The sequence below is a fragment of the Arachis ipaensis genome, chromosome B7 (assembly GCF_059453495.1).
Source record: "Arachis ipaensis isolate K30076 ecotype BB chromosome B7, ASM5945349v1, whole genome shotgun sequence".
In the NCBI taxonomy this organism is placed as follows: Eukaryota; Viridiplantae; Streptophyta; class Magnoliopsida; order Fabales; family Fabaceae; genus Arachis; species Arachis ipaensis.
Window position 1 is genome coordinate 133,613,254 of NC_142442.1, and position 24,296 is coordinate 133,637,549.

A 24,296-nucleotide genomic window follows, 5' to 3' on the forward strand; every position below is an offset into this window, starting at 1 on the left:
TTTGTTACTATTCTTTGTTTTGTTCTCTGTGTTTTTCTCTCTTTTTTATGTTTTTATTTGCTTTGTTTTTTATTTTGGAGATACTCATCAAATTTTATTTTAGTTTCATTTGTGATAGTAAATCACTTGTGGTATTTATTTTAGTTTCACTTTAATAGAAAACGAGAAATTTATTTTAGTTTCACAACCAAATTGAGTGTCAAATTCACATGTGTGCCTTTTTTTTCTCTTTTGAAAGTCAAAATTACCTGGGCATTATTTATGTACAAGTGTACACCAATTGATTTTTATTGGTAAGCTATTTAAAATACTTTTTTTTTTATTTTGTATCCCTTCGTCTTGAATTATCAAGGGTCTGTTTGCTAGGGAAAATGAGCTGCTTGATGAAGTTAATAGATATTTCTCTTTGTGTATGTTTACTTAAAATAGGTTTTTATTTTCTATTTAGCTATCGAGCTTATGTTGATATTTTTTCTGAGAAGTTTGAGTCTTTGATTCTGTTCTCTTATTTTTTTTAAATAAAATTAGTAAAAAATGTATTCTTATTTGTTACTCTCTTTTGTTTATACCTTCATTCCTTGATTGTATATCTTTTTTTCTTTTGAGCACAATTTTTGAACTTTATTGATGGCCACTTTGTTTTTTGGTTTTTCATTACATTGATAGATAATTATCTTGTGTGTATCTTCATTGGGAATATGATATATTTCCCATTGAAAATATAATTATATAGGAAGCCTAATCAAATAATGATGTCTATACTAAAAGGTGTCCTCATCTAAGTCTACCACTCCTAAATCTATGCATAGGTTTTCTTTTTATTTTTAGTTCTCCCTTTTCTCTAGGTGTTACCTCATGTTGTCTTTGTTATCTGTCTCTTCTCTCTCATCCTCTTCTCATCCCATCCTCTCTTCTCCTATTAACTTACAATTTATATAGAAGATAACTTAGGATTAATATAGCTTACCATTTATACATCTTATTTGTGTATCAATTGTTGTTAGCTTAGGACCTATATATAGGATTATTTAGTGGGGCCGGCAAATATCTTTCGATTGATATCTAAGGTCAATCAACATCAATATCTTTCAAATGTCTATCTTGCTTCTTTTTTTTCCTCCCAAAATAAGGGTTCTATGGATTTCGAAATTCAAATTACTCAATTGATTTGTGTTTATAAATAAAGGCAGAACCCATTGATCAAGGCAGATTTTTCTCACATTCATGTTGCTATTGTATGTGTTTCTTAGTTGCTATTTTATTGACTCAAAACTGTTTTCTCTTTCATCCCTTTAATTGCATTTCAATATGACAACTTCCATGGATATGGTTAATAAGATTAATCCTGAGAAGGAAGCATGGAACCTCAAAGTTAGGGTAATTAGGCTTTGGACTGTTCCTACTTTCACTGGTCAGCTTCTCCCAAATTCCATGGAGATGATTTTGGTTGATGAATCTATGAGTTATAGTGGTATAAATCTATTAAAATTTTTTGGATGTTTGTTTTTTGCATTTAGATGTGTTTCTCCTTACCTTTTTTATATTGAGATCTGAAATTTTGTTTCATTTAAATTTGTTTTCCTCTTTATTCGATTTGTCATTTATAAGATTTTTAGTATAATTTATGTTGATTGGTAGGGGTGCAAGATACAAGCTACTATTCGGAAGACTATGATTTACAGGTTCAAACAACTTCTCTCTGAGGGTCGAGTATATGTCATGAAGCTCTTCTCTGTTGTGCCAAACCAAGGATCTTATAGGGCCACTAGGCATCAGTTTAAGTTGATTTTCCAATTCAGGACCACTGTCAGGGATGCTATCTGCGGTTTTATTCCAAAATCTGCTCGTAAAATCTCTCCATTCACTGAACTTTTGGAAACCAAAGAGGATTCTGATTTCTTAGTTGGTATGTTGTGCTATTTGCTCACACTTTTTTGTCTGGAATGATTGCAGTCTTATTTCTTTGTGATTTGTAAAATGTTGCTTTATTGTCATTATTTCCTAATAGTTTTTTTTAATATTTATTTCAGATGTGGTGGGTCTGTTGGTCTCTGTGTCGGAAGAGAAAGAATATGATAAAGATGGAAAGAAGATGAAGATGGCCGTGATGGAACTTGCTGAAAATGAGTTAGGGTTCTTTAATTTCTACCTCTTCCTCTTATTGAGATTCTTTTTTGTTTTCGGTGTGTTTGTATAGTCAAGTTTATAATAGTGTAGGTGATTTTGTTGGTTGTTTTCAGTCACAAGATTCGGTATGCCTTATTTGGTGAATATGTTGATGAACTTAATCGATTTCTGTCTTCTGGGTATGCTGAACAGCCAGTTGTGGTTTTACAACATGCCAAAGTTAAGGTTTTTAGAGGTTTGTATCATGTAAATTTCATTTCAGGTGTGTCAGTTTTCTAAGTTCACTTGGTTTTACCACTATATTCCTGTAACAAATGTATATATATATTTTTTTCAGGTAGAGTTGGACTTTAGAATGTTATGTTTGCATCAAAGCTTGGATTTAATCTTGACATCCCAGAGGTGGCAGCTTTTTGGAAAAGGTATATTTGTACATGCAGTTTCTGTTGTGTTTTTTGTTGTTGTTGCTGTCATTATTTACTTATTTAAGTTGGTGCTGTATTTGTTAACAGTTCTATTCCACATGGAGTTAGTGCATCCTAACCCATTGGCATTGTTGGATCTGGAAAAAATATCGGAATAGAAGAAGACTTTATGAAGCTCACACATAGGTGTACTGTGAAGTCGCTTGATGATAAGAACCGGGTTGGAACCACTTTAATTTTTTTATCATCTTTACTCTTGATAATTTTTGTTAAATTTTCTTTTTCTATTCATTAGTAAATACTGCTTTATTTTGGAACGATATTAATCTTTTTGTCCTCCTTTGTACCTGAAAATACTATGCTGTTAGTATTTATTTTAGTTTTTCAGTTTTAGTTTGTATTACAACTATCTTTGGTTATAATGTCTTAACATTTATAGACATGGTCTTATATTTTTAGGCTGGAACTTTTGTTGTACTAGCGAAGATAGCTGAAATAGTTGAGGATGGTCCTTGGTGGTACTCTGCTTGTGTGTGTGGCAGAGGTGTTCAGGCAGAATCTGGGATTTACTTTTGTCAATTTTGCAACATCCATGTTACAAATGTGACTGCTAGGTATAAATATTTTACAATGCTTCCTTTGTGCTTTGTTAAACAGTGAATTATTTCTGCGTAGTTGTTAATCTTAGGCCAGTATTTATGTGCATCTTAAAAAGATCCAGGTTTAGAATGAAGGTGTTGGTTGAGGATTCGACTGGTATTTCTATTTTTGTCCTCTTTGATCGTGAGGCAAGTTACTTACTGAATAAGACTTGTGCCTGGCTGTTTGAACAACATCTTAAGGATGTTGATGTAAGTCAATTGAATGCTATATTCTTTTTATCTGCTGAGTTTATTGTTAAAGAGTTTTCTTATCCTTCGGTTTCTGCCGATTCATTTTTCTGTTGTGTCTATTTTATATTGTTCGTAGGTTGTGTTTGGCACACAGTCTCCTCCTATATTCCAAGAAATTGTTGGAAAACTATGCTATTCAAGGTTCTTAGTAGGCCTGTTGGGATGGAGAAATTCAAAGGGAGTTATCCAGTGAGGCGTGTTTGTGATGATGCTGCAATAGTTGGAATGTTTAAGCTCTCTGGTTCAGATTTGAGTCCTAAAAAGGTATAAAATAGAATTCGCACCTATTGTTTCTATTTAATAAATTCTTTCTTAAATTTTTCATTTTTTGGTTGTTCCACCTTTATTCATGTCTTATATCGGATGTGCTTTGTATTATCCAAGGCTGGATTTGTACCAAAAGGAGAGGGATCATTTGGTGAACCCTCTAAGGTTACCAAATCACCAAATTTGGGATTGAATCCTTCTAGCTGCTCTGAGCTCTTTGCTAGTTCGCCTCAATGTACCCAAAAGGAATCAAGTGTTGTTGACTTGGGAGTTGATGAAGATGATAAGGTTCCATGCTTCCAGTTTCTTCTATTATTTTTTCTGTATTACTTTTCACCCTTTTTTGAGTTCTGTTTAAATTGAACCTAATATGTTGTGTCATTTAATAGTGTCCTTTCCTCAAGAGAAAGTTTGCTGATGCTGTGGTGGATAAGTTAAATGAAGTGGATAGTTCTGAAAATTCATGTGATGAAGTTGATGAAAGTGAAGAGGTGAGTAGTGTTGCCAATTTTTTTTGATAGGGCGCTTAATTTTATGATCAAGTTCCTTTGACTAGAACTCATTAATTATCTCTCGAATTAGGTTTATATTTTCATGCAATTGTTTACACTAGCAGTATGTGGTTGGCATTAATCGAGGCTCTATTGATGCTGAGAAAGATGTGAAGCCTTCGTTGAAGAGGTTGAGAAGATCCTTGAGGCTGCAATTTGATGAAGCTGATGAGTCTCGTGGCTCGGGGAATGATGGCTCCTCTGGACATGGGGTTAATTGAGGTGGCTACCCATGGCAGCTAACTAGAGCTACTGATTAGACTAATCTAGGAAATTAGGTATTTTAGTTGTGTCCATGTAATAGCATTTGATGCATTAGATTGTAGTGGATGAGAATATGGGTATGTTTTCATGTTTTGTATAAGTTGTTTGGATTGTTTTTTGGGCATCTTTCTCATGTAATAGATTAAGTGATAGGGTGTGGACACAATATCATTAGCCACTAGGCAAATTAGCTATTTAGCCCTTTATGCTTGTACTTATTTCTTTGAAATTCAATAAAATGCAGTAGCTCTTTTATGATATAAAAATCTCTCCTTCCACAATTTAGTTTATTCCTTAACTTATGTGGTTTTGTCAAGTGAATGCTTTATGGTATTTAGATGACTGAATATTCATGTGTTGTTGAATTGATTTGTACTTTCTTGATATATCTATATTGAACAGGTTGGAAGTGATCTTTTGGCCATTTCTTTTGTTTGATGGATTTCTTAGGTGCATTTTGCCATGAATGGCTAATGTAGCTTATGTATTAAAAAATTTCATTCTTTTTTATCCATAACAAGTTGGAAGTGATCTTTTGGTCATTTCTTTTGTTTGATGGATTTGATAGGTGCATTTTTCCTAGAATGGTTAATATAGTTTAGGTATTAAAAAAGCACATTCTTTTTTATCCATCACATCTCATGCTCCTAAAGTAGGATTTTTTTTAATTAAAATTGGTAGACTATAATTGCTATTAGGCAAAGAGGTCTACTTGCTAAAATGCCCTATTCAACTAGGGTAGTCTATTTCTCTTTCATATAAAACCAAAGGTTATTCTTTTTTTATTTGGTTTGGACATTCCATTTAGTTATTGTTTCTTGTGTTATTCTTTACCAAACAATACTATGAGTGAATCATCTATAGATGCTAGAAAGAGAAGAAAATTGGCAATGAAGAGGAAAAAAGATGAGACACTTGGAATAAGAAATGGTTAGTTTGATTCTTTTTTCAATTATTGTTTCTTTAACAAATGACGTATTACTTAGCTAGGGTATCTCACAGATTTTTTTATTTTTCTTTTTGTATTTTTCTTATATAGCTCAACCGGCCTTTTTATCTCAGAGTATTCTATCTTGTGTTGGATCAATATATACTAATGAAGGTATATACATATGTGTAAGCAAGTATTTTCAGTATGTTGTTATAAATAGTTGTTTATAATAAATGAGTATTGATATTATTTTATTCTTTAAGCTATTTTTTTATAACTACATAAATGTTCTTTGTTAGATGAAGCTGTTATGCATGATATTCTTGATGATGTATTCACAAGCTTTGTTGATATTAATGACCATGTATTGTTTGCATCAAGTGAGATGAAAGGTTTGTGTTTGGTCTTAGTAAATAATGCCAATACTTTTTCTTTCTTCTCTGTGTTAATCGGTAAATTTTTTTCCTTCAACATATAATAGAACATTGATGTTCATTATTTTATAAATAGGATACTTGGACCATGGTGATTGTAATTACACTTGCACATGGTGTGGTGCGGGCTTTTGGTATGATGAACGTGTTATCAGAGAATTTAAAGTTAGTCAACCAGTATTTTCAATGTGTTGTCTTAAAGGAAAAGTGCAATTGCCATTGTTGAAGGAGCCACCTGAATTGTTAGTTTCGCTTTTGAGTGGAAATGATCCAAGGAGTAAACATTTTTTTAAGAACATTCAGGCATATAATAATTTGTTTTGTTTTACTTCTATTGGTGGAAGGGTTGACACGTCTCTTAGTAATGGATCAGGTCCACCGCAATTTATTCTCTGTGACCAGAATTACCATAGAATTGGTAGTTTACTTTCCGTGCCTGGACAGCAACCAAAATTTGCTCAGTTGTATATTTTTGACACTGAGAATGAGCTGTCAAATAAAGAGGGAGTTTTTTGGTATGGTTTGAGTATGGTTGATGAAATCCCAATTGTTGTATTTTCATATTTGTTTTCCATTAGTTATTATATGTTTCTACTTGACAATTATTTTTATATGTAGCTTTAGCAGTCGTACGGGTTCTTTGGATTCAACATTAATTGAAGATTTATTAAAGATGCTTGATGAGAATAATGTCGTTGCAAAATATTTTTGAATGGCAAAAGAGTTCTATCAGCAACGTCCTACTGAGGCTTTTCCATTCGTTTGTTTAGGCATCGAGCAGCAGACCCTCGAGTGTATAATGAGCCCACAGTTTCTGAAATTGCTGGTCTTATTATCGGGAATTTTGATGGATCGGATACTGCACGTGATATTATTGTTCAGTGGAGAAATGGAGACTTAAAACGCATTCATGAGACACATATGTTGTACTGGCCGTTGCAATATCCTTTGCTATTCCCGTATGGTGAAGATGGATACCAAGAAGATATACCATACCATTGTATTAGAAGTAGAGAAAATATACCAAAAAGACAAAGAGTTTCTTTGCGGGAATTTATTTGTTTTCGAATCCAAGAACGAGAAAATGAGTTTGGGACGATACTCAAGTCTAGAAGGTTATTTCAACAATTTATTGTTGATTCGTTTTGTATGGTTGAATCACAACGTCTTATGTATATTAGATTTGACCAGAAGAATATAAGATCTCATATCTTGCAAGGGGTCGAAGAAGCCATGGAACGAGGAAATGTTGATGCGTGTTCCATTGGAACCAGGATTCTGTTACCGTCTTCTTTTACTGGGGGTAGAAGATATAATGTTTAATAATTGTTAAGATGCTATGTCTATTTCCAAACAATATGGTTATCCTAATTTATTTATTACTATAACTTGCAACCCGAGTTGGCTGGAGTTTCAAAGATACACTGAACGGTCTCATATTGCTATATCTGATCGGCCTGATCTTGCATGTAGGTTGTTTGAGTTGAAAATTCAATCTTTGATGGCTGATTTGAAGGATGGAGTCTTCTTTGGACCTGTGAATGCCGGTAAATTTTATGTGGTTATTTCTGCTTATTTAATAATGAGTTATATATGCAAAATTAAATTTTTCTTTTGTTTAGGGATGTATACAATTGAATTTCAAAAAAGCGGTTTGCCACATGCACATATTTTGGTTTAGCTTCAAAATGCGGGTAGGTTACAAACAACTGAAATCATGGATTAGGTTATATCAGCTGAGTTACCGGATCCAGTTAGATTTCCAAAGTTGTATAGTGTTGTTACCAAATATATGATTCATGGTCCTTGTGGTAAATTAAGACCTTATTCTCCTTGCATGAGAAATGGTGGCTGTTCTAAATTCTATCCCAAGAAATTTGTTGATGCAACAGGTTTTGGTAAAGATGGTTATCCAATATATAGAAGGCAAAATATGGGGATTACTTATAAAATAAATGGTGTGGATGTGGATAATCGATTTGTTGTTCCTTATAATCCTATGCTCCTTATGAAATATTGATCTCATATCAATTTAGAGTTTTGTAACAAGTCAAATGTCATCAAGTATTTATTTAAATACATAAACAAGGGGCCAAACCGCGTCACTGCATCAATTAGAAATGTACAAACTCAGGAACATGGCGGTCAAGATGTTGATGAGATTAAGCATTCTATGATTAGTTGCTATCTAGCGCCTTGTGAATATGCTTGGAGACTATTTGCATTTGATATTCATCATAAGTGGGCATCTGTTCAGCGGTTGATATTCCATTTTCCTGGAAAGCAGAATCTATTATTCAATGATCATGATAAGATTCCTGAAATTGTTGAGAAGAACAAGTATAAGGATATAATGTTTACTGCGTGGATGCGAGCTAATCTTAAGTTCCTGCATGGTAATCAGTTATTATATTCTGAATTTCCAAATCATTTTGTTTACTTGCGTGATTCTCAAGAATGGGTTCCAAGGCAGAGAGGGTTCTCAATTGGAAGGCTAACTTTTATCCATGTTGGTTCCGGTGAGATATTTTATCTGCATTTGCTGCTCAATGTTCAAAGGGGTTGTAAAAGTTTTAAAAGCATCCGCACTGTTGATGGTGTTATATATGATTCTTTCAAGGCTACGTGCAATGCTCTTGGTTTATTGAGTGATGATCAGGAGTTCATTAATGCTATTAAAGAAACTGCAGAATTGTCATCTGGTTTTCAGTTGCATCAGTTGTTTGTTACACTGTTAGCATCTAATTCAATGAACAAACTAGAGTTGGTTTGGAGAGACACTTGGAGATTGTTAGCTGATGACATTTTATATTATAGAAGACGGGAGTTGCAATTGCAAGGTCTTTTTTCAAAAGTCTTGTTCTATTTATTATTATTCAATAAGTTTATTTTTAGATGGTTATATCATGATAAGTTTACCTTTTATTTGTAATTCATGTGCCTTTCTTTTTTCTTACTTACTTCGTAGAGCTCGTGATGACAGAAGAGGAACTTGAAGTTCTTTGTTTGATTGAAGTTGAAAAATTATTGCAAATGAATGGTAGAAGCTTGAAAGATTTTTCCCAAATGCCTTTTCCTAATCAGGATTTAGTTTCCCATTTTTCAAATTCTATGATTATGAAATGAGATGAATTATGATGTAGATCAACTTCGGGAAGAACATGATGTAAATTTGGACAAATTGACAGATGAGCAAAAACTGATCTATGAGAGAATAATTGATACAGTTGCCAATAAAAGATCTGGATTCTTTTTTGTGTATGGATTTGGTGGAACTGAAAAAACATTTATGTGGAGATTGTTGTCTTTCCGTCTTCGATCAGAACGGAGAATTGTTTTAAATGTTGCTTCTAGTGGTATTGCATCTTTATTGCTCCCTAATGGGAGGACTGCGCACTCATTGTTTTGCATTCCCATTTAGCTGAATGAGGAATTTGTTTGTAGTATTAAGAAAGATAGTCAGCGAGCAGAACTCATCCATTGTGCTTCTCTAATAATATGGGATGAGGCACCCATGACGAACAAGTTGGCGTTTGAAGCGCTTGATAGAACTTTTCGTGACCTAATGAGTTCAAATGTTGCTTCGGCTCGTGATATTCCATTTGGTGGGAAAGTTATTGTTCTTGGTGGTGATTTTAGACAAGTGTTGCCAGTTATTCCAAAAGGAACTCGTGCTGAAATAGTTATGGCTTCAATTAATTCATCAATTCTTTGGAAGCATTGTAAGGTAATGTGGTTGACAAAAAATTTTAGGTTGGGAAAGAACTCTGTTCTGTCAAATTTGGATGAAATAAAGGAATTCTCAGATTGGATTTTAAAGATTGGTGAAGGTTCTTGTGGGAATCAAAAGGAGGATGAAATAATTGTTGATATTCCAAGTGATTTACTTATTCCTCCAACTGACAATCCTATTCAGGATATTGTTTCAGCTATATATTCAAATATTCATGATAACTATGGTAATGTTTCTTATTTTCAAGAATGTGCTATACTTGCTCCTACTGTTGATATTTTGCAACAGATAAATGACTTTGTTGTTGACAGTTTTCCTGGGCCTGAGAAGGTTTATTTGAGTTCTGACTCTATTTGCTGCAGTCATTTTCAAGATGGGATTGACACTGATTGGTTGACAACTGAGTTTTTGAACCAGATTACATGTTTTGGGATACCAAAACATGCTCTTAAATTGAAGAAAGGTGTTCCCATTATTTTGTTACGAAACATAGATCAAGCAAATGGATTGTGTAATGGAACTCGACTCATTGTTCAAGATCTTGGGGAGAACATTATTGGTGCTGAAATTGTGTCCGGAAGTAACATTGGTGACAATTTTTATTCTTCGGATGAATTTAATACCCAGTGATCCTGGAATCCCGTTTAAATTTCAGCGTAGACAGTTTCCAGTTAGTCTTTGTTTTGCAATGACTCTTAATAAGAGTCAAGGGCAAACATTAGCTCTGGTCGGTATATATCTTCGAACAGCAGTTTTTTCTCATGGTCAGTTGTATGTTGCAATATCCAGAGTGACGACAAGGTCAGAATTGAAGATATTATTATCTAATGAAGATGATGAAGTGTGTAACCTCACATCAAATGTTGTTTACAAAGAAGTTTTTCAAAAAATATAATTTGGTAAGTAGTTTCTTCTCTATGCTATATGAATTCTTTGTTGAAAAAGTTGAGGTTTGTTTTACAAGTATTCTTTTTCTGTTTATTTTTTATTCTATTTGGGGTCTATATTTTATTTTTTGTTCAAAATTTTGTTAAATTCATAGAGCAAAAGATGTAGAAAAATTATACAATTCTTCTGTATAAAAAAATGATTTATTTTAAGCTTAAAACTTATTTGCTAAAAACTCTTTAATTGTTATGTACGTTTTTTAAAGAGGCTTTTATTTTTAGGTTTTTTTTTGTGTCGAATAATATCTATTAGCTATTTTTTTAAAATGTTCATTATATATTTCTATAATATTATTTTTTTAATGAGTTGATGATTTTTTTATTCATTAGTAAATAATTTATTTTTTTGTAAGAGTTAATTGTAAATTTTTTATTAATATATTTAAAATTTAAGTTTTATTCAAAAATATTTTCTTATAGTTTTATGTTATAGATTTATGATCTAAGTTACTTAGATATTTTTTTGTTTAAATTGTATCGTATCTATTTGTTTTTTGTATATAAAAAAAAATTAACTCTTAAAGAATGGTGCACACATATTGAAATTTAAGTTATTTAAATTTTAAGATGTGTTTAGATTATTAGATGTAACAAATACTCTTAAGAAAAATTATTTCATAAAAACTGGTGCACACCTACTATTAAGAAAATTAACTCTTAAAATTTTTAGATGTATTTAAATAATTTCATATTGTTTAATAAATAAATATATTTATTATTTAAAAATTATATTATATTAATAAAAGATGAAGTTATTTTTTAAAAAAATGTAATTTATTTTATAAATATTTTAAATACTAAAATTTAATTTAAACCTAAAATTTTATTAATTCGTTTTATCATTAAATTTTATTTTATTTCCAATTGAAATTTAAGTTATCCAAAGATGCAATTCAATTCTATATAACGAATAGAATGTTATACTATTCTTTTTTATTTTTCTGTAATATTTTAGTTTTGATTGAATAGAGAAAGATTGATGTGATAGAAAAATCCCTCTTCCAAGATAAAATGATTATGTGAAATCCTCACCCATTCTCGATATCCTTCCAATTTGCCTCATCCCTATAAACCCCTTTTCTACAGCTATCCTATTTTACTTTTTCTTATCCCATACCCTATAAACCCCTTTTCACTCCGGTTCTTATTTCAATTTTAAGGATCTTTTCCACAGGGCATGATGGCATTGCGTTCTTCTCCTTCCCAGACTCTCCGTTTCATGTCACTCAACATCTCTTTCGTAGACCTGGAAAAACTACCCGCTATATGAAGGGAGCGCTGGCTATCCATTTCATGTTGCTCAACAGGTCTTCCCAGGCTCTCCGTTCCATGTCGCTCAAAGACGATATATTTTCCTGCTGCAGCATTTCTTGGGTTTCGATGATGGCGGCGATGAAGAGCTTCTCTCTCCCACATGATGGTGACATGGTGAAGATCTTCTGTCAGAACATGCATAGGGTTTTCCATTTATTTGACGAATGTTTGTGGTTAGCAATCATAGGGCACAGTAGGATTCACTACACAGGTACTCTATTTAGATTTGTAGTTGCCTATCAAATCACTAATTGTAACTACTTCTACTTCTGTACCGTGATTTTGTATCTAACTGAGTCATTTTTTATGTGGAAGTGATTGATGGATTTGAATAGCTATTCCTTACGGTTGCTGTTGATCATGATGATTCTAATATCTACTGGCTGTACTTTAGTCGAAATTCTTTTGGAGTAGGTGTATTAGGGTTTTCATTTCATTGATTTTAAATGTTATTGGAATTTGTTATTTCTGATTTTTCAAATTGCTTTATTGGTCCCAGAAAAAGAGTTTCCTTTTGTATGCTCTTTCTTCTCCGAATTATTATTCAACATTGGGTATATCCTTTCATTTCTTGTGCTGGTTCTGACGATGGATGTAGCAAATGAGATTTGTATGGTGTCAACTAATTCATAACAATGCCTTCGTAACATCACTCCTTGGAAGGAGTATTGGAAAATAACCATTAGGGTGATCAGGATATGGAGTTTATGTGATCCCAGAGAGGAGACTGACGAACCTGCTTTTCTTCATATTGTGGTCATGGATAAATCAGTGAGTTGTTATATATGTTTTGAGACATTTTTTAATCCGAGAGTTATTATATATGTTTTCAGACTTTTGTTTAATTTTTCAAGTTTACTTTCTGGTGCAGATTCAGTCTATTTAATTTTGTTTTGTTTTGAGTTGAATCAGATATTTCAATAGAAGGTTTTTCATCATTAGAAGAAGCTATGTGAAATGTGGAAAATTATAATTCATAGTTTTATGATTCCAAATTTTTGTTGTTGTTGTTATTGGTATGAGGTCTTTCTTAATTGTTTGGTATGCATAATCTTATCTGTGTAAATTAATGCATGAATACTGCTTGATAGAATGTCTATGTGAATAATTTGAAAGCTAAATTTAATGCTATATATCTTTCGCATTAGTACACAGTTCAATCCTTGGCATTTTTTCTGTGACTTTCTTCATTTGTCATTCTTTCAAACATGTTATTTAATACAAAGACATGGATATGTTGATCACTTGCTTTGTTTAACTTGTGTTGGTCTTTGGAATCTGTTGATAATTGAAATTTTGCTATTTACTACTTTATTTTTTTTATTTTACAAGGGCATGGATTCAAGAGAACTAGACAATCAATCATGGTGGTTTAGTTTTAATGTGTTCTTTGGATAGGACAGTGCTTATTTAATGTGTTCTTACTTGAGTTGAATTTTCGTTTAACTTGTGTGTCACTCTAGAATATGACAATGCTTGAGATGTTGCTAAAAACTACTTTATGCTTTTTCCTCTACAAGGACATTGATTGAAGACAAATAGACTCCCAAATTTACTAAAAAATCCTAGGCGTATGATTTTTTATATATATACTTTGATCTCACACTTTTACTACATTGAAATTATTGAGAGAGATTCTTGAATATGAATTAGGACATTGAATGTTTGCTTTGTTATATTCAGCTCATGAGTTATGGTTGAATGCATTTGGTGACAAAAAAGTAGATAGATTTTTTTGATACAGATTATATTTTAAGCTCGAATGGTGCATCAGTCAGAGAAGTTAATGGGTTTGAGCCATTGACCATATTCAATCAGTTGGATCTTAGGGGACCATAAATTGAAATGATCCAACCACATGTATACATGCATCTGAATACTTCAATACTAATACTACTTAGTCTCATTATTTGCTTAATTTCTGATTCTCTTTTAATTTTATATTTGGTATTCTACGTATCTTTATTTAGTTTCTTATCTCACATGCTGTGGTAGTTCTCATTCAGTGATTTTTGGAAATGACATACTCATTTAGTGCAATGACATGCTTTATAGTTTCTCAAGTAAAAGTTTACCCATAATAAAGTCTGAATTTTCTGTATAATTTGTTCTGAGTTTTGGCGTATTATTTCTACCTTTTATGTTCGGTTTGAAGATGCAGAACTTTTATTTCGTTCTTTGTTCTCAGCTTTCCTGTGTTGTTTGTGGATTTTATTCTAGGGTAAAAATGCTAAAGTAATTGGAATAGCGTAAAAGTGTAGTCTGTGTTCAAATCTGTTTAATGAAAATTTAATTTCTTCAATTACTCACTTGAATTGGATATTGCCTGTTTAGTGAAATGACATGGTCTAAAATTTCAGTTTTTTATATTTTCTCATTAAAAGGTTTGAATGTTTTTTTTTTGTCAAAAGTTTGGGTGTATACTTTAGATATTTAACTTGGAGTTAGAAAATCCTAAAAGTTTTTCAAAATAATTGAACAATTGTGATTTTAACTTAATCAATTTGTGTGCACTTTCTTAAAAGTAGTTGAGTTCAACAAGTTGTATAAAAATTCCAACTGCTAACCAAGCTTTATGTTCTAGACTACGTAGTTTATCATTTTATATTGTATTTTGTGTCACATAATTTATGAAGTTAAACATCTTTCTTTAGAAATTGGAGTGTGTTACGTTATTTCTAAATTAGTGTGAGAGGAACAAATTTGTTTACATGGTTAAAAAAAATAATTCACTCATATTTTGAAGTGATTTTTTGTAAATTTATTTAAAAATAAAATTTTCTATCTTTTATAATTAGTAATTTTATGCTAACCGTTTTTTTTTCTTTTGCCAATGGCAATCAATTAAAAAATAATAAAAAAATTTAAGGATCAAACTTCGAATAATGTTTTTAAGAAAAACATTATTAAATGAATATATAAATTATTTGTTACTTATTAGAAGATAGTGCATTTTTTTGTAAACCGGTACAAGTTTAATTAGAAAACTAATATACCATTTTTTAAAAAAGCAATTTTATCAAAAGAATTAAACTATTTAAGAGACAAATAATAGTTTATTACAATTTTAATTAGAAAATTAATATATTATTCTTTTAAAATCTATTTTATCAAAAGAATTAAACTATTTAAGAGACAAAATAATAATTTATTCTCAATTAAATTTTAATATGATTACATCAATGGTTGGTTTTTGTACCCTTTAGAACACACTGGAGGAAGCAATTCTAAATGCAGTTTAATTTTCCAACTGCTTGGACAGTTATCCCATATATATAAAATACAATGATTCATAAAAACATATCACTTACCCAATAAAGTGAAACAGAGCGCGGCTTGTGTGGTTTACTACAAAAAAATCTTATGGATTTTGCAACATTAGGATCCATGAATGGTGGCGGTGGTGGCTTGAGTTGTGCCTTCAATTAAATTTGCACTTAATCTCATTTGTATTTTTAAAAATTACATGGAATCAAATTAGGAAACTAACTTATTATTTTTAACAAATTATATTTATTGTGGTCTGCTGAATATTTTAATATTTATTCTGTTTTTCACATGGTTAATACATATGTAAATTTTCAAGTTGAAACTCCTAACATGTTTTTATCTTCAATCTTTCTTATTGATGGTGATAGTATTGTGTTTGCATGTGAACAAGACACTGTATATTACTAACTTTGTTGTTTAAATTTGTAAATTATGTTTGTTGTCATGTGATTTATGAAGTTGAATAAGATACAATGTACTTTGAAGAAGGAGGCCATTAATCAATTTCGAGAAATTCTCAAAGAAGGAGAGCTGTATTCTATATCTCGATTCATGATAGTTTCGAATATTGGTGCAGCAAAAGTTGTAAAGCATCGATATAAGTTGCTTTTTCGGTTTGACACGGAGGTTATTCCAATTTCTGATGTTTAGTTTCCAGAGGCTTCGTATTCATTAGAGACTATTGAAAGTGTTGTTCAGATGGGACAAGATTTAGTATACTTGTTCGGTATAATTATGATTTACTATCTTAAATGTACTCTAATCACAAATAAAATGGATATGTATGTTATAAATCATTGTTGTGTGTTAATCTCTTTCTGTTTGATGTGATCAGATGTCATGGGTTTCTTGATAAGTGTTTGTGACTATTCTGATGTTGAACTTGACGATGGAAAAAAGTTTAAATTAGTTTTCATCCAGTTGTATTCAAATGGGTTAGCATTTTATTTGATTGTTTATTGTTTGTTGTGATTTTTAGTATTTGATTTGGATTTTTTATTCTTTATATGTCCGTATTCATGGAGTCTATTAATAAACAAATTAGTTAGTACTTATGTTGAACACATCATATTGTAGCTCTTATCTCACCGGTAATTTATTTGGAGATTTTTTAACAAAGATGCGGTTGGCTCTTATGAATGCTGTCTCGCAACCGCCAATCATTTTACTCCAATCTGTCATGGTCAAGATTTATGAAGGTATTCTGAATTTTCTTTTAGAATTCGTTGTTTCGTAAAGAATTTTAATACTAAACATATGGCTTCAAATATTTAAGTTACACCTGATTTACATAAGTTTTATAAAAAATTAGTAGGTTATTATAATGTGTGAATAAAGTTAATGTTTTAATTAATGTCAATCTAATTATAAATGAATAGTCCAAAAGTTAAAAACAAAGATAATGGAAAGATTAGAAACTCTAGAGTATGTGATAAATATGATATTTTGAGTATAAACTCAGTCAAAAAAGAACTGTTAGAGAGGTTTATGCCCCTATTAATATACTATTGATAATAATATTTGATTTTATGACTTCAATTAGTATTGTTTTCGGATGATAAAGTTTATTTTGATATTATTTTTTTCACAGAAAAATAATATATTGATTTTGATTATTTTTATTTTTCCAATAATAGGGAAGGTTGTAGTACAGAATGTAATAGATTGTAGTAAAATCATGATCAATCCTGATATTCCAGAGGCTATATGCTTTATTACTAGGTGAGCATCAATTTTTCTTCTAATTGGTGTTATGTATTTTGTGTATATTGACATTAATGTTGGTATTTAGTAACTTTTTTTGTGACTATAAAATATGTAGATTGGATTCTTCGGAGTCATATTTTATTGACTCTATCACCCTTAGTAATGGATTTATTGTTGCTAATGTCGATGATGATTTTGTCAATCTCTCTATGAATAGGAGTATTAAGGAATTAAGAGAAAATGATGCGGTTAGTGGAACTTAATTTGACATTTTTAGGATTGTTGTAAACTATGTGTAACTTTGCTTATTATAGTTGTCTTTCTTTGAAATTTTGTTTTTGTGTTGGTCATCATTGTAATTATTTCTAATTTAATATTTGTGATATAGGATAATTTCTTCAATGTTGTTGCTAAGATTAAAAGTATATGCAACAATTTTGATTGGTGGTACTACTCATGTGTCTGTGGTTATCCTTTGGAGCTTTTTAGAAGTCATTTCAGTTGTTCCGAATGTGGAAGGAAAATAAAGAATGTTGTGAAGAAGTATGTCTGATTTACTTCTAAGAAATATCTTATGTTATATAATTTATGTGAAATTAGTTCATTGTTAAAAGATTTTATAATTATTTTATGTCTTAATTTAGGTACAAGGTTTTAGTAGATGTTGAGGATGCTACTGGAAGTGCTAGATTTGTTTTGTATGATCGTTCCACAGCGCTCTTATTCAGAAAAAAGCTCATTGAAGTTCTTCGGGATTTTGATGCTGAGCACTCGGTATAGATATATATTTCATAATACCAAAACACATATTTTATACTTTTTCATTTATTAATGATATTTGGTCTTTTGAGTGACATTCATTTATTTTGGTTGACTTCATTTTTATTTTATACTTTTCTGTTTAATTGTAGGTTGTGTATGCAACCCCTTATCCACCATTCTTTGATGATGTAATTGGAAAGGAAGTTGTGTTTAAAGTAAATCGGAAAAAAAAGTTGGAAATAGACTAAATGTTGAGACATTTAAAGTAGTCAACTGTTCTGATGATCATGTGATTGTAACCAAATTTAAGACAGATCCTGTTTCCAGTGTTAGTAGTTCCATTCCATACTTTTACTTTAGACTTTGTTTACCGTGAATTGATCTTTTGTTCTTTCAAAGACATATAGTTACCATGCTTTTTTTGTTTTTCTTTTTTTATTTCTATCTTGATTAATTAACATTTTGTGTAGAGACTTCTCCCACCAACTGTATTTTCACCGATTTATGAGGATGTCATTCAAAATCCGCAGCCTCATGATGAAATATCATCTCTTGGTAGTAGAATCTCAATTAATTCTTACAACATGGAATCTATTGAAGTTGATATGGAGGCTTTGGGTGATGCGTATAACCTTACAAAGCCGATACAAAATAGTTTAGGTTATATTTGTAGATTAGTTGTCTAATATGATTTTATATAAATATAAATGATATTAAACATGCTGTTTGGATTCAATTTAATTATTTTTCTCATGTTTCTTTCGTTTCTTTTGGATCATAAAATTCAACAAATTGTAGGATCCTTGTGTTCTGTTGGCTGGTACAATTATATCTATCTCTAATGATAGGAATTGGTGGTACTCAGTTTGTTTGTGTGGTGAAAAAATAGATGCCGACCAATCTAAGCTCTTTTGTCACCTTTGTTTGACACATTGTTCTGATGAATTTTTGAGGTTATCTTTTGAACTATGTTCATTTCTATTTGTCTATTATTTAATTAGTATATTTTTGGGTTAGTTTAGGACTTTTGAATTATTTTAAAATATTTTTACTGTTATTTTGTTATTGTAGATACAAAGTAAAAGTTTATGTTAATCACGCTGGTGGTTGCAATGCATTAATTCTCCATGATGGAGATGTGCAACACTTAATGGGGCAAAAATGTTCTGAGGTTTTAAGAGATGATGGCTCCTTTATCTTGGTTAGCTTCTTCACGAGTTACTTCTAAACGAGATTAATTTATTATTTATTTGTTACATTGATGCGTATAATTTATCTAAAAATTGTGAACTATTCAGATATGGATTTTGATAACAATCATTTATTTCATATGGTGCTATAAGTAATACTGAAAATCTGTATTTTTTACAACTAATATTGAAATAAAATTAGTGAGGAGTTTATTCTTATCTGTGTTATTATACCCCACTTGAATTTTAGTTGGATATGTTTAACATTTAGTTATTTATTGTTTGTAATCTAAAACTGATGAGTGAGTTGTTTCTCTTGGAATCGGTAATGTATTTAGGAGTTGGTTGTGTGTGTGTGTGTTTTTTTTTGTTAGTGATATTTTTATTTTAAAAATTTTTTATGTCTTGCAGGTCACATTCTTAACTTTATTAGAAAACAAGACATTTATTTTAATTTTATTTATGATGCTAAGTTAGTTTCTAATCTTTGAATTATTAATGTTGTATTTCTTATTGGGGATTTAATTCAATAAATTAATAATGTTGATGTTCTGCCTTTTTTTTTTCACCATGTGCTCTAGATTGGAACTCTTTATCTCTTATATTTCTACCTGTTAAATGATATATCTTTATTCATTTAATGTAAAAAAAAAAAACTGCTGTGATTAAAAGTGGAAAATTCTGTAAAATTCTCTCTAGTGTGATATCAATTGATGGTTTCCTTAATTTGTATCTTAAAGATACGTCATGTGTATTGTTACTACTCTTTAATTTGTTCTCTTTCTGTGTCTTTGATTTTTTGGATTTGATATTCTATTCTTTTTTTTTCTCTGTATATTCAGATACTAATTTCTCTATTCTTCTATTGTCAGAATGAAGAATTTCACTTGAATGCATCCGATTTTTTGTACAAATTGATAGGAAAAAAATTGGTATTCATGATTGATCCTCAGCTCGTTGAGAGTGACATAATATGCCCTACGTATAATGTTTTTAAAGTTTCTACACTTGAGTTTATGTTAAAGCTGATTGAATGTGTTGAGAATCATGTTTCGAATGCGGTTAGTTTAGTTTTCTCTATTGACTTTTAATATATATTTTTAATAAGTATTTATTCACTTTTTTAGTATTATGCGTAACAATGATATTGTCTTTTCTATCAAAACATGTATAATTAGTGTGCTATTGTTTCAGCTTCAAATGTGACTTCTATTGAAGACCCTGTTTCACATATTTCTGGTTCAGTATTACCTGCTGTAAGTTTTCATCTCTATGTTGTATTTCCGACCATTATTCCTTGATATCGCGTTTTTGTATGCTTAAGTATTTCTTCTTTTATTAAATTTCAGTAAATTTAACATATTTTATTTTTGTTGTCTTATTTCTTAGTAGAAATTTGTTCGTGTGGTGAATGAAATTGTTTGCAACAAGAGATTGGCATCCCCATACCGTGATGTACCAAGATCTACAAAGCAAAAACTTGAAGATGCCTTTTCTAGGAGTATAGATGAAACTTGGAATAATAATGAGGAGGCATCGTCATCTATGAATATTTAGGATCAGATTTAGTTGTTGCTAATGTGATTTGCCTAGAATGTTTAGTTACAATGTATGATTTAGTTTCTTTGTGTTAAAGATATGGTGTTGTAGTTTTCTTGAATTGGGTTGTTGTAAGTTAGCTGGACTTAGACATTCTGTTAACATTTTACTTGCTGAACTTTTAAATTCATATGTTTCCTTTTATTTGAGTAACCTACAATTTCAGATGTAACTTTATTAGTAAAGAGTGGAGTTTATGTTCTAATTAAGAATTTTTAGTATATGACTTGCGGAATTGATGCATGCATTTCTAACAGGTGGTTTGGGAGAAGCAGTTCTCCCAAACAATTAAGGTAAATATTTTGTCCTTTTTCTTTGGTCTTATATCAACTATATCTGATCATTTGTAATTTATTAGGATTTTTTCGGATATCTTTCCTGTATATATGAATTAACTATTCTTTTTTCCTTTTTATATCGGTATCTGAGTACACTGATTTCAAAGTGTTGTTTGCGGTGGAGTTACTGGAATTGATGGAGTTGGTTGTGTTAGGAGAATTACTTACATTTGAGATCTTAGGTCAATAAATTAGCTACTTGCGTATGTGTATGAATTTTTTGTGTTATTATTATGTCTTACTGATAACATTTTTAATTTATTAGGAAACCAGATATTTCTTTCATGTTCAAGTATGAAACTAAAGCAATTTTTACTCTTTCGATTACTGATGATTTTTTTCAATTTTGACTCTTATTTATCTCAATGTTAGAAGATTTAATTTTATGCATTTGAATAATAATATACTTTTGTTGTAATACGTGGAAAAACCTATAAAATCCTATACGGTTCAATTTCAATTGCTCCCTTAAATTTTAATGCGATGAAAGAATTTGTTTATATACATAAATTATATTGGTTTTGGTTCTTATTTATGTTTATCTTCTTAATTGTGTTGTTTATATCTTTAAGTTGTATTTGTTGTTGCATAATTTATGAAGTTGAACAAAATACAATGTTCTGTGAGACAGGATTTTTATAGCCAAGTCTAAGATGTGCTCATCAAAATTAAAGTTTTGAAAAGCAACTATACTTATGCAAACAATGAAGAATTAAAAAAAATACTTATGTATTGAGTGGTGATAGAGTAAATAAATCTGTTACATTTAATTAAGAATTGAATAACAAAAGTACTTTTGTTTAACGAAAAAAGTGACAATCCAAGAACACTGAAAAAAAATCCAAAAGAAGGAACAGAAATTTTCAATCCATGCATTGCATGAATCTTCTGCTAGTATATAGTAGTAAGGCGTATTACAGGAGAGTAAATTTGTAAATAGTCTATTCCTTTAATTTGATGGCATTCCTTGGCCATTAGACGAGTCTTACCGTGAATTTAGACCGACTTTTAAAAAAATATTTTTTTTTATTTTTTTAAAATAGATATTTTTTTAATAAATAAAATTTTTTTGTTTGAATATATTTTTTTAAAAAAATTTTAAATATTAAAAATATCTTTTATTTTTATTTTTTTTAAACAAAGTATTATTAGTTTTCAAAAAAATTAAATAATTTATTTTTTTAATAAAAATACTTTTTCAAAAGACGTATTTAAATAGATTTTAAATTGAATAAAAATATAAAAAGTCAATCCAAACTACCACTTATATTTCTTGATCACATTATCTGAACCTTTTTTAATGACATATACCCGCTTATGTCTCACAATTGTGAAATTTGGTGGTGGTAAAACTAAGTGCTAAGTCTTGTTAGTCAAAAAGGTATTATATTCTTCTCTCATTATTTGAAACCAGTGTTGGCAACCTAAAACTTGAGAGATAATTTTAGGACGATGATTATCAATATCAATGTTAGAAATTGAGATGTCACCAAAAAAAAAATGTTAGAAATAGAGATAGCTAAGGCTTTTTGGTTTAGTGAGGTCAAGTTTAAACTTAGTTATCATAAAATCAATGTTATGAGGGTGTGAAAAAGGTTATAGGGAGATGAATTTTAATACCAGAGATAAAAATTTGTTCAAATAAAAATTTGTGATAAGATATATCAGGTGCAGTGTGAGAATCGAGAGGAGAAATTGGTGAAGGTGGTGAAAGGAGATAGAAGAGGAGGTGTGGTATGATGAGAGTGAAAAGGACTATTTGAAGAGAAATTACTATCAAAGCGAAAAAAAAAAAGTAGAAGGAATTATAATTCGAGGTTGAGAAAAGGATATATAAGTTTGTTGATTTGATCCTGAAACAGATTATATTAACTTAAACTAGAATTATTTTTCATAAAATTATCGCTAAACATAGAAGATAAGAACGTTCATAAAAAATGGCATTTCGGGCAATAAAATCCTTACCATCAGAGTTTAGACATTTGAAGTCTTTTGATTGTGGAGCATAACCTATGAAAAAGCACTTATCAAATTTAAAATCTAGTTTAGATTTAATGTAAGATCTTAAATGAGAAAAACAACAATAACCAAAGACTTTTAATAAAGAGTAATTAGGTTTAATATTGTGAAGAAGCTCACAATGTGATTTCATCTTTAAACTTGTTCGGGTTCTCGGGTTCTGAACGGGTCAGAAGTAGAGAGTGTTTAGTTAGTGGGTTGCTGGCGGCTGGGCCTGGATGGATTCCAAGGGTGAGATTCCTCCGAGTTGTTGTAGCGAGAGGGGGCACCTACAAGGACTCCAACGTTCAAGTTAGGGTCTGTACGAAAGCGGCATTTAAGGTTAGGGTAGGTGACGTACCTCTTGGGGGGGGAGGGGATAGGTCCCTCCCCTTATATACTCTGTGCTCGAGTGGGTCCCATATGGGAAGACCCTCTTTCCTGGAAGCTTCCTTCCAGCTGTCCAGGTGCTGTGACCAGAAGGAAAAAAAAAGGATTTGCGGGTTGGAGGACCCGTCGGGTCGGCGACTCAGCACCCAGACCTGACTCATTAGTGGACCGGGTCGGAATAGTGCCCCCAACGTGCCAATCACGAGGTTAGGCGGTGATTGGCACGTTTGTGCCACTCGCTTTTTCCCTTGTCGAGCTCTCCTCTGGTCGGGAATCCGTCGATGGAGACTGCAATCCTGTGCGCGTGTATCACCCCTTGTAGCTTGGTGCGTCGCTTCGAACTTTGCACTAAGCATTTAATGCTTGTTTTGATTGATTTGAAAACCCAATGGAAAGGACTATTTTACCCCTGTCTTTTCACGCTCCCTCTTTGATGGTTACCATTCTGCCTTTCTCAAAACTTCCTTCATTCCTCATTTCTTCTTTTATCACCACATTTGCTTTTGTTTGTTGTTTTGCTCTCTGAATTATTCCTTGCGGGAATCTGCTCGCTCTTCTTCATTTGCTTCCTTCCTTTTCCCTGCACACTTTCTTGGTAAGGGCTTCACACTCCCTTCGTTATTCTACAGTTCTATGATTGTTGCTTTTGTCAATCAACGCATGCTATTTTACATTTTGGTTTATGCTTGCTTGAACTATTGTAGCCTACGTTAGATAGTTGCTAGGAGGCACCATTTAGCTGTCTATTTCTTGAATCTAGGATTTAGATTAGCATGAGTATCATGGATTAGTAGCGTGGTTAGCTGTGGATGCATTTTTGTTTATCTTTCGAGTTTACGACCTCCCGGGTTGACTTGAATGGTGCCCCCACTGTAGGTATGGCTCGAATACCGGCGCCGAACGTCATCGATTTTTACGCTTGGGTAACCTCGGATGTGAAGGATACACCATCTAAGATAACCAAAAAGGAGCTCCAAGCATTTCGGGATTCCGGTTCCCTGTGTGGGGGAGGTTCGGAGGAGGTGAACTACCAGGTTTACGTTCCTAGCGATCAGGAGCGTGTTTGCCACAAGAACATGGCAACCCCCGGGTAGTTGACTGGTTGTGGGTCTATAAACCAATGTTCACTACCCTGGGGATCCAACTTCCCTTCTCT

The 24,296-nt window shown here is 31.4% G+C and overlaps 4 protein-coding genes across 4 annotated transcripts; all 4 read left to right on the forward strand.

Annotated features, from left to right (window-relative positions):
• The first annotated feature begins 1,658 nt into the window (after positions 1–1,658).
• On the forward strand, positions 1,659–3,715 carry LOC107607768 (uncharacterized). Its single transcript, XM_021107951.2, has 7 exons — positions 1,659–1,906; positions 2,031–2,127; positions 2,241–2,373; positions 2,465–2,596; positions 3,012–3,166; positions 3,268–3,403; positions 3,587–3,715. The coding sequence occupies exons 1-7, from the start codon at positions 1,672–1,674 to the stop codon at positions 3,713–3,715; spliced, it is 1,017 nt and encodes a 338-aa protein (XP_020963610.2). The 5' UTR covers positions 1,659–1,671.
• Positions 3,716–3,808: 93 nt separating this feature from the next.
• Positions 3,809–4,484, forward strand: LOC148554212 (uncharacterized). The gene is made up of 3 exons (XM_088492891.1): positions 3,809–4,000; positions 4,102–4,203; positions 4,329–4,484. The coding sequence occupies exons 1-3, from the start codon at positions 3,809–3,811 to the stop codon at positions 4,482–4,484; spliced, it is 450 nt and encodes a 149-aa protein (XP_088349017.1).
• An 888-nt stretch (positions 4,485–5,372) lies between these two features.
• On the forward strand, positions 5,373–9,313 carry LOC148554213 (uncharacterized). The gene is made up of 10 exons (XM_088495041.1): positions 5,373–5,457; positions 5,567–5,629; positions 5,758–5,850; positions 5,969–6,407; positions 6,663–6,851; positions 7,074–7,172; positions 7,366–7,439; positions 7,929–8,732; positions 8,861–8,932; positions 9,036–9,313. The coding sequence occupies exons 1-10, from the start codon at positions 5,373–5,375 to the stop codon at positions 9,311–9,313; spliced, it is 2,196 nt and encodes a 731-aa protein (XP_088351167.1).
• Positions 9,314–9,406: 93 nt separating this feature from the next.
• Positions 9,407–10,255, forward strand: LOC110265137 (uncharacterized). Its single transcript, XM_021107952.1, has one exon. It carries the CDS (start codon positions 9,407–9,409, stop codon positions 10,253–10,255), a length of 849 nt encoding a protein of 282 aa, XP_020963611.1.
• The last annotated feature ends 14,041 nt before the right edge of the window (positions 10,256–24,296 follow it).

Coding starts and splice junctions, on each gene's coding strand:
- LOC148554212 (XM_088492891.1), top strand. CDS start 3,809: ATGTGCTTTGTATTATCCAAGGCTGGATTTGTACCAAAAGGAGAGGGA. Junction 4,001..4,101: donor GAGTTGATGAAGATGATAAG/GTTCCATGCTTC, acceptor GTCATTTAATAG/TGTCCTTTCCTCAAGAGAAA. Junction 4,204..4,328: donor AAGTTGATGAAAGTGAAGAG/GTGAGTAGTGTT, acceptor TTACACTAGCAG/TATGTGGTTGGCATTAATCG.
- LOC148554213 (XM_088495041.1), top strand. CDS start 5,373: ATGAGTGAATCATCTATAGATGCTAGAAAGAGAAGAAAATTGGCAATG. Junction 7,440..7,928: donor CTTTGGACCTGTGAATGCCG/GTAAATTTTATG, acceptor ATATCAATTTAG/AGTTTTGTAACAAGTCAAAT. Junction 8,733..8,860: donor ACGGGAGTTGCAATTGCAAG/GTCTTTTTTCAA, acceptor CTTACTTCGTAG/AGCTCGTGATGACAGAAGAG.
- LOC110265137 (XM_021107952.1), top strand. CDS start 9,407: ATGACGAACAAGTTGGCGTTTGAAGCGCTTGATAGAACTTTTCGTGAC.
- LOC107607768 (XM_021107951.2), top strand. CDS start 1,672: ATGATTTACAGGTTCAAACAACTTCTCTCTGAGGGTCGAGTATATGTC. Junction 2,128..2,240: donor ATGGAACTTGCTGAAAATGA/GTTAGGGTTCTT, acceptor GGTTGTTTTCAG/TCACAAGATTCGGTATGCCT. Junction 2,374..2,464: donor TTTTTAGAGGTTTGTATCAT/GTAAATTTCATT, acceptor TATTTTTTTCAG/GTAGAGTTGGACTTTAGAAT.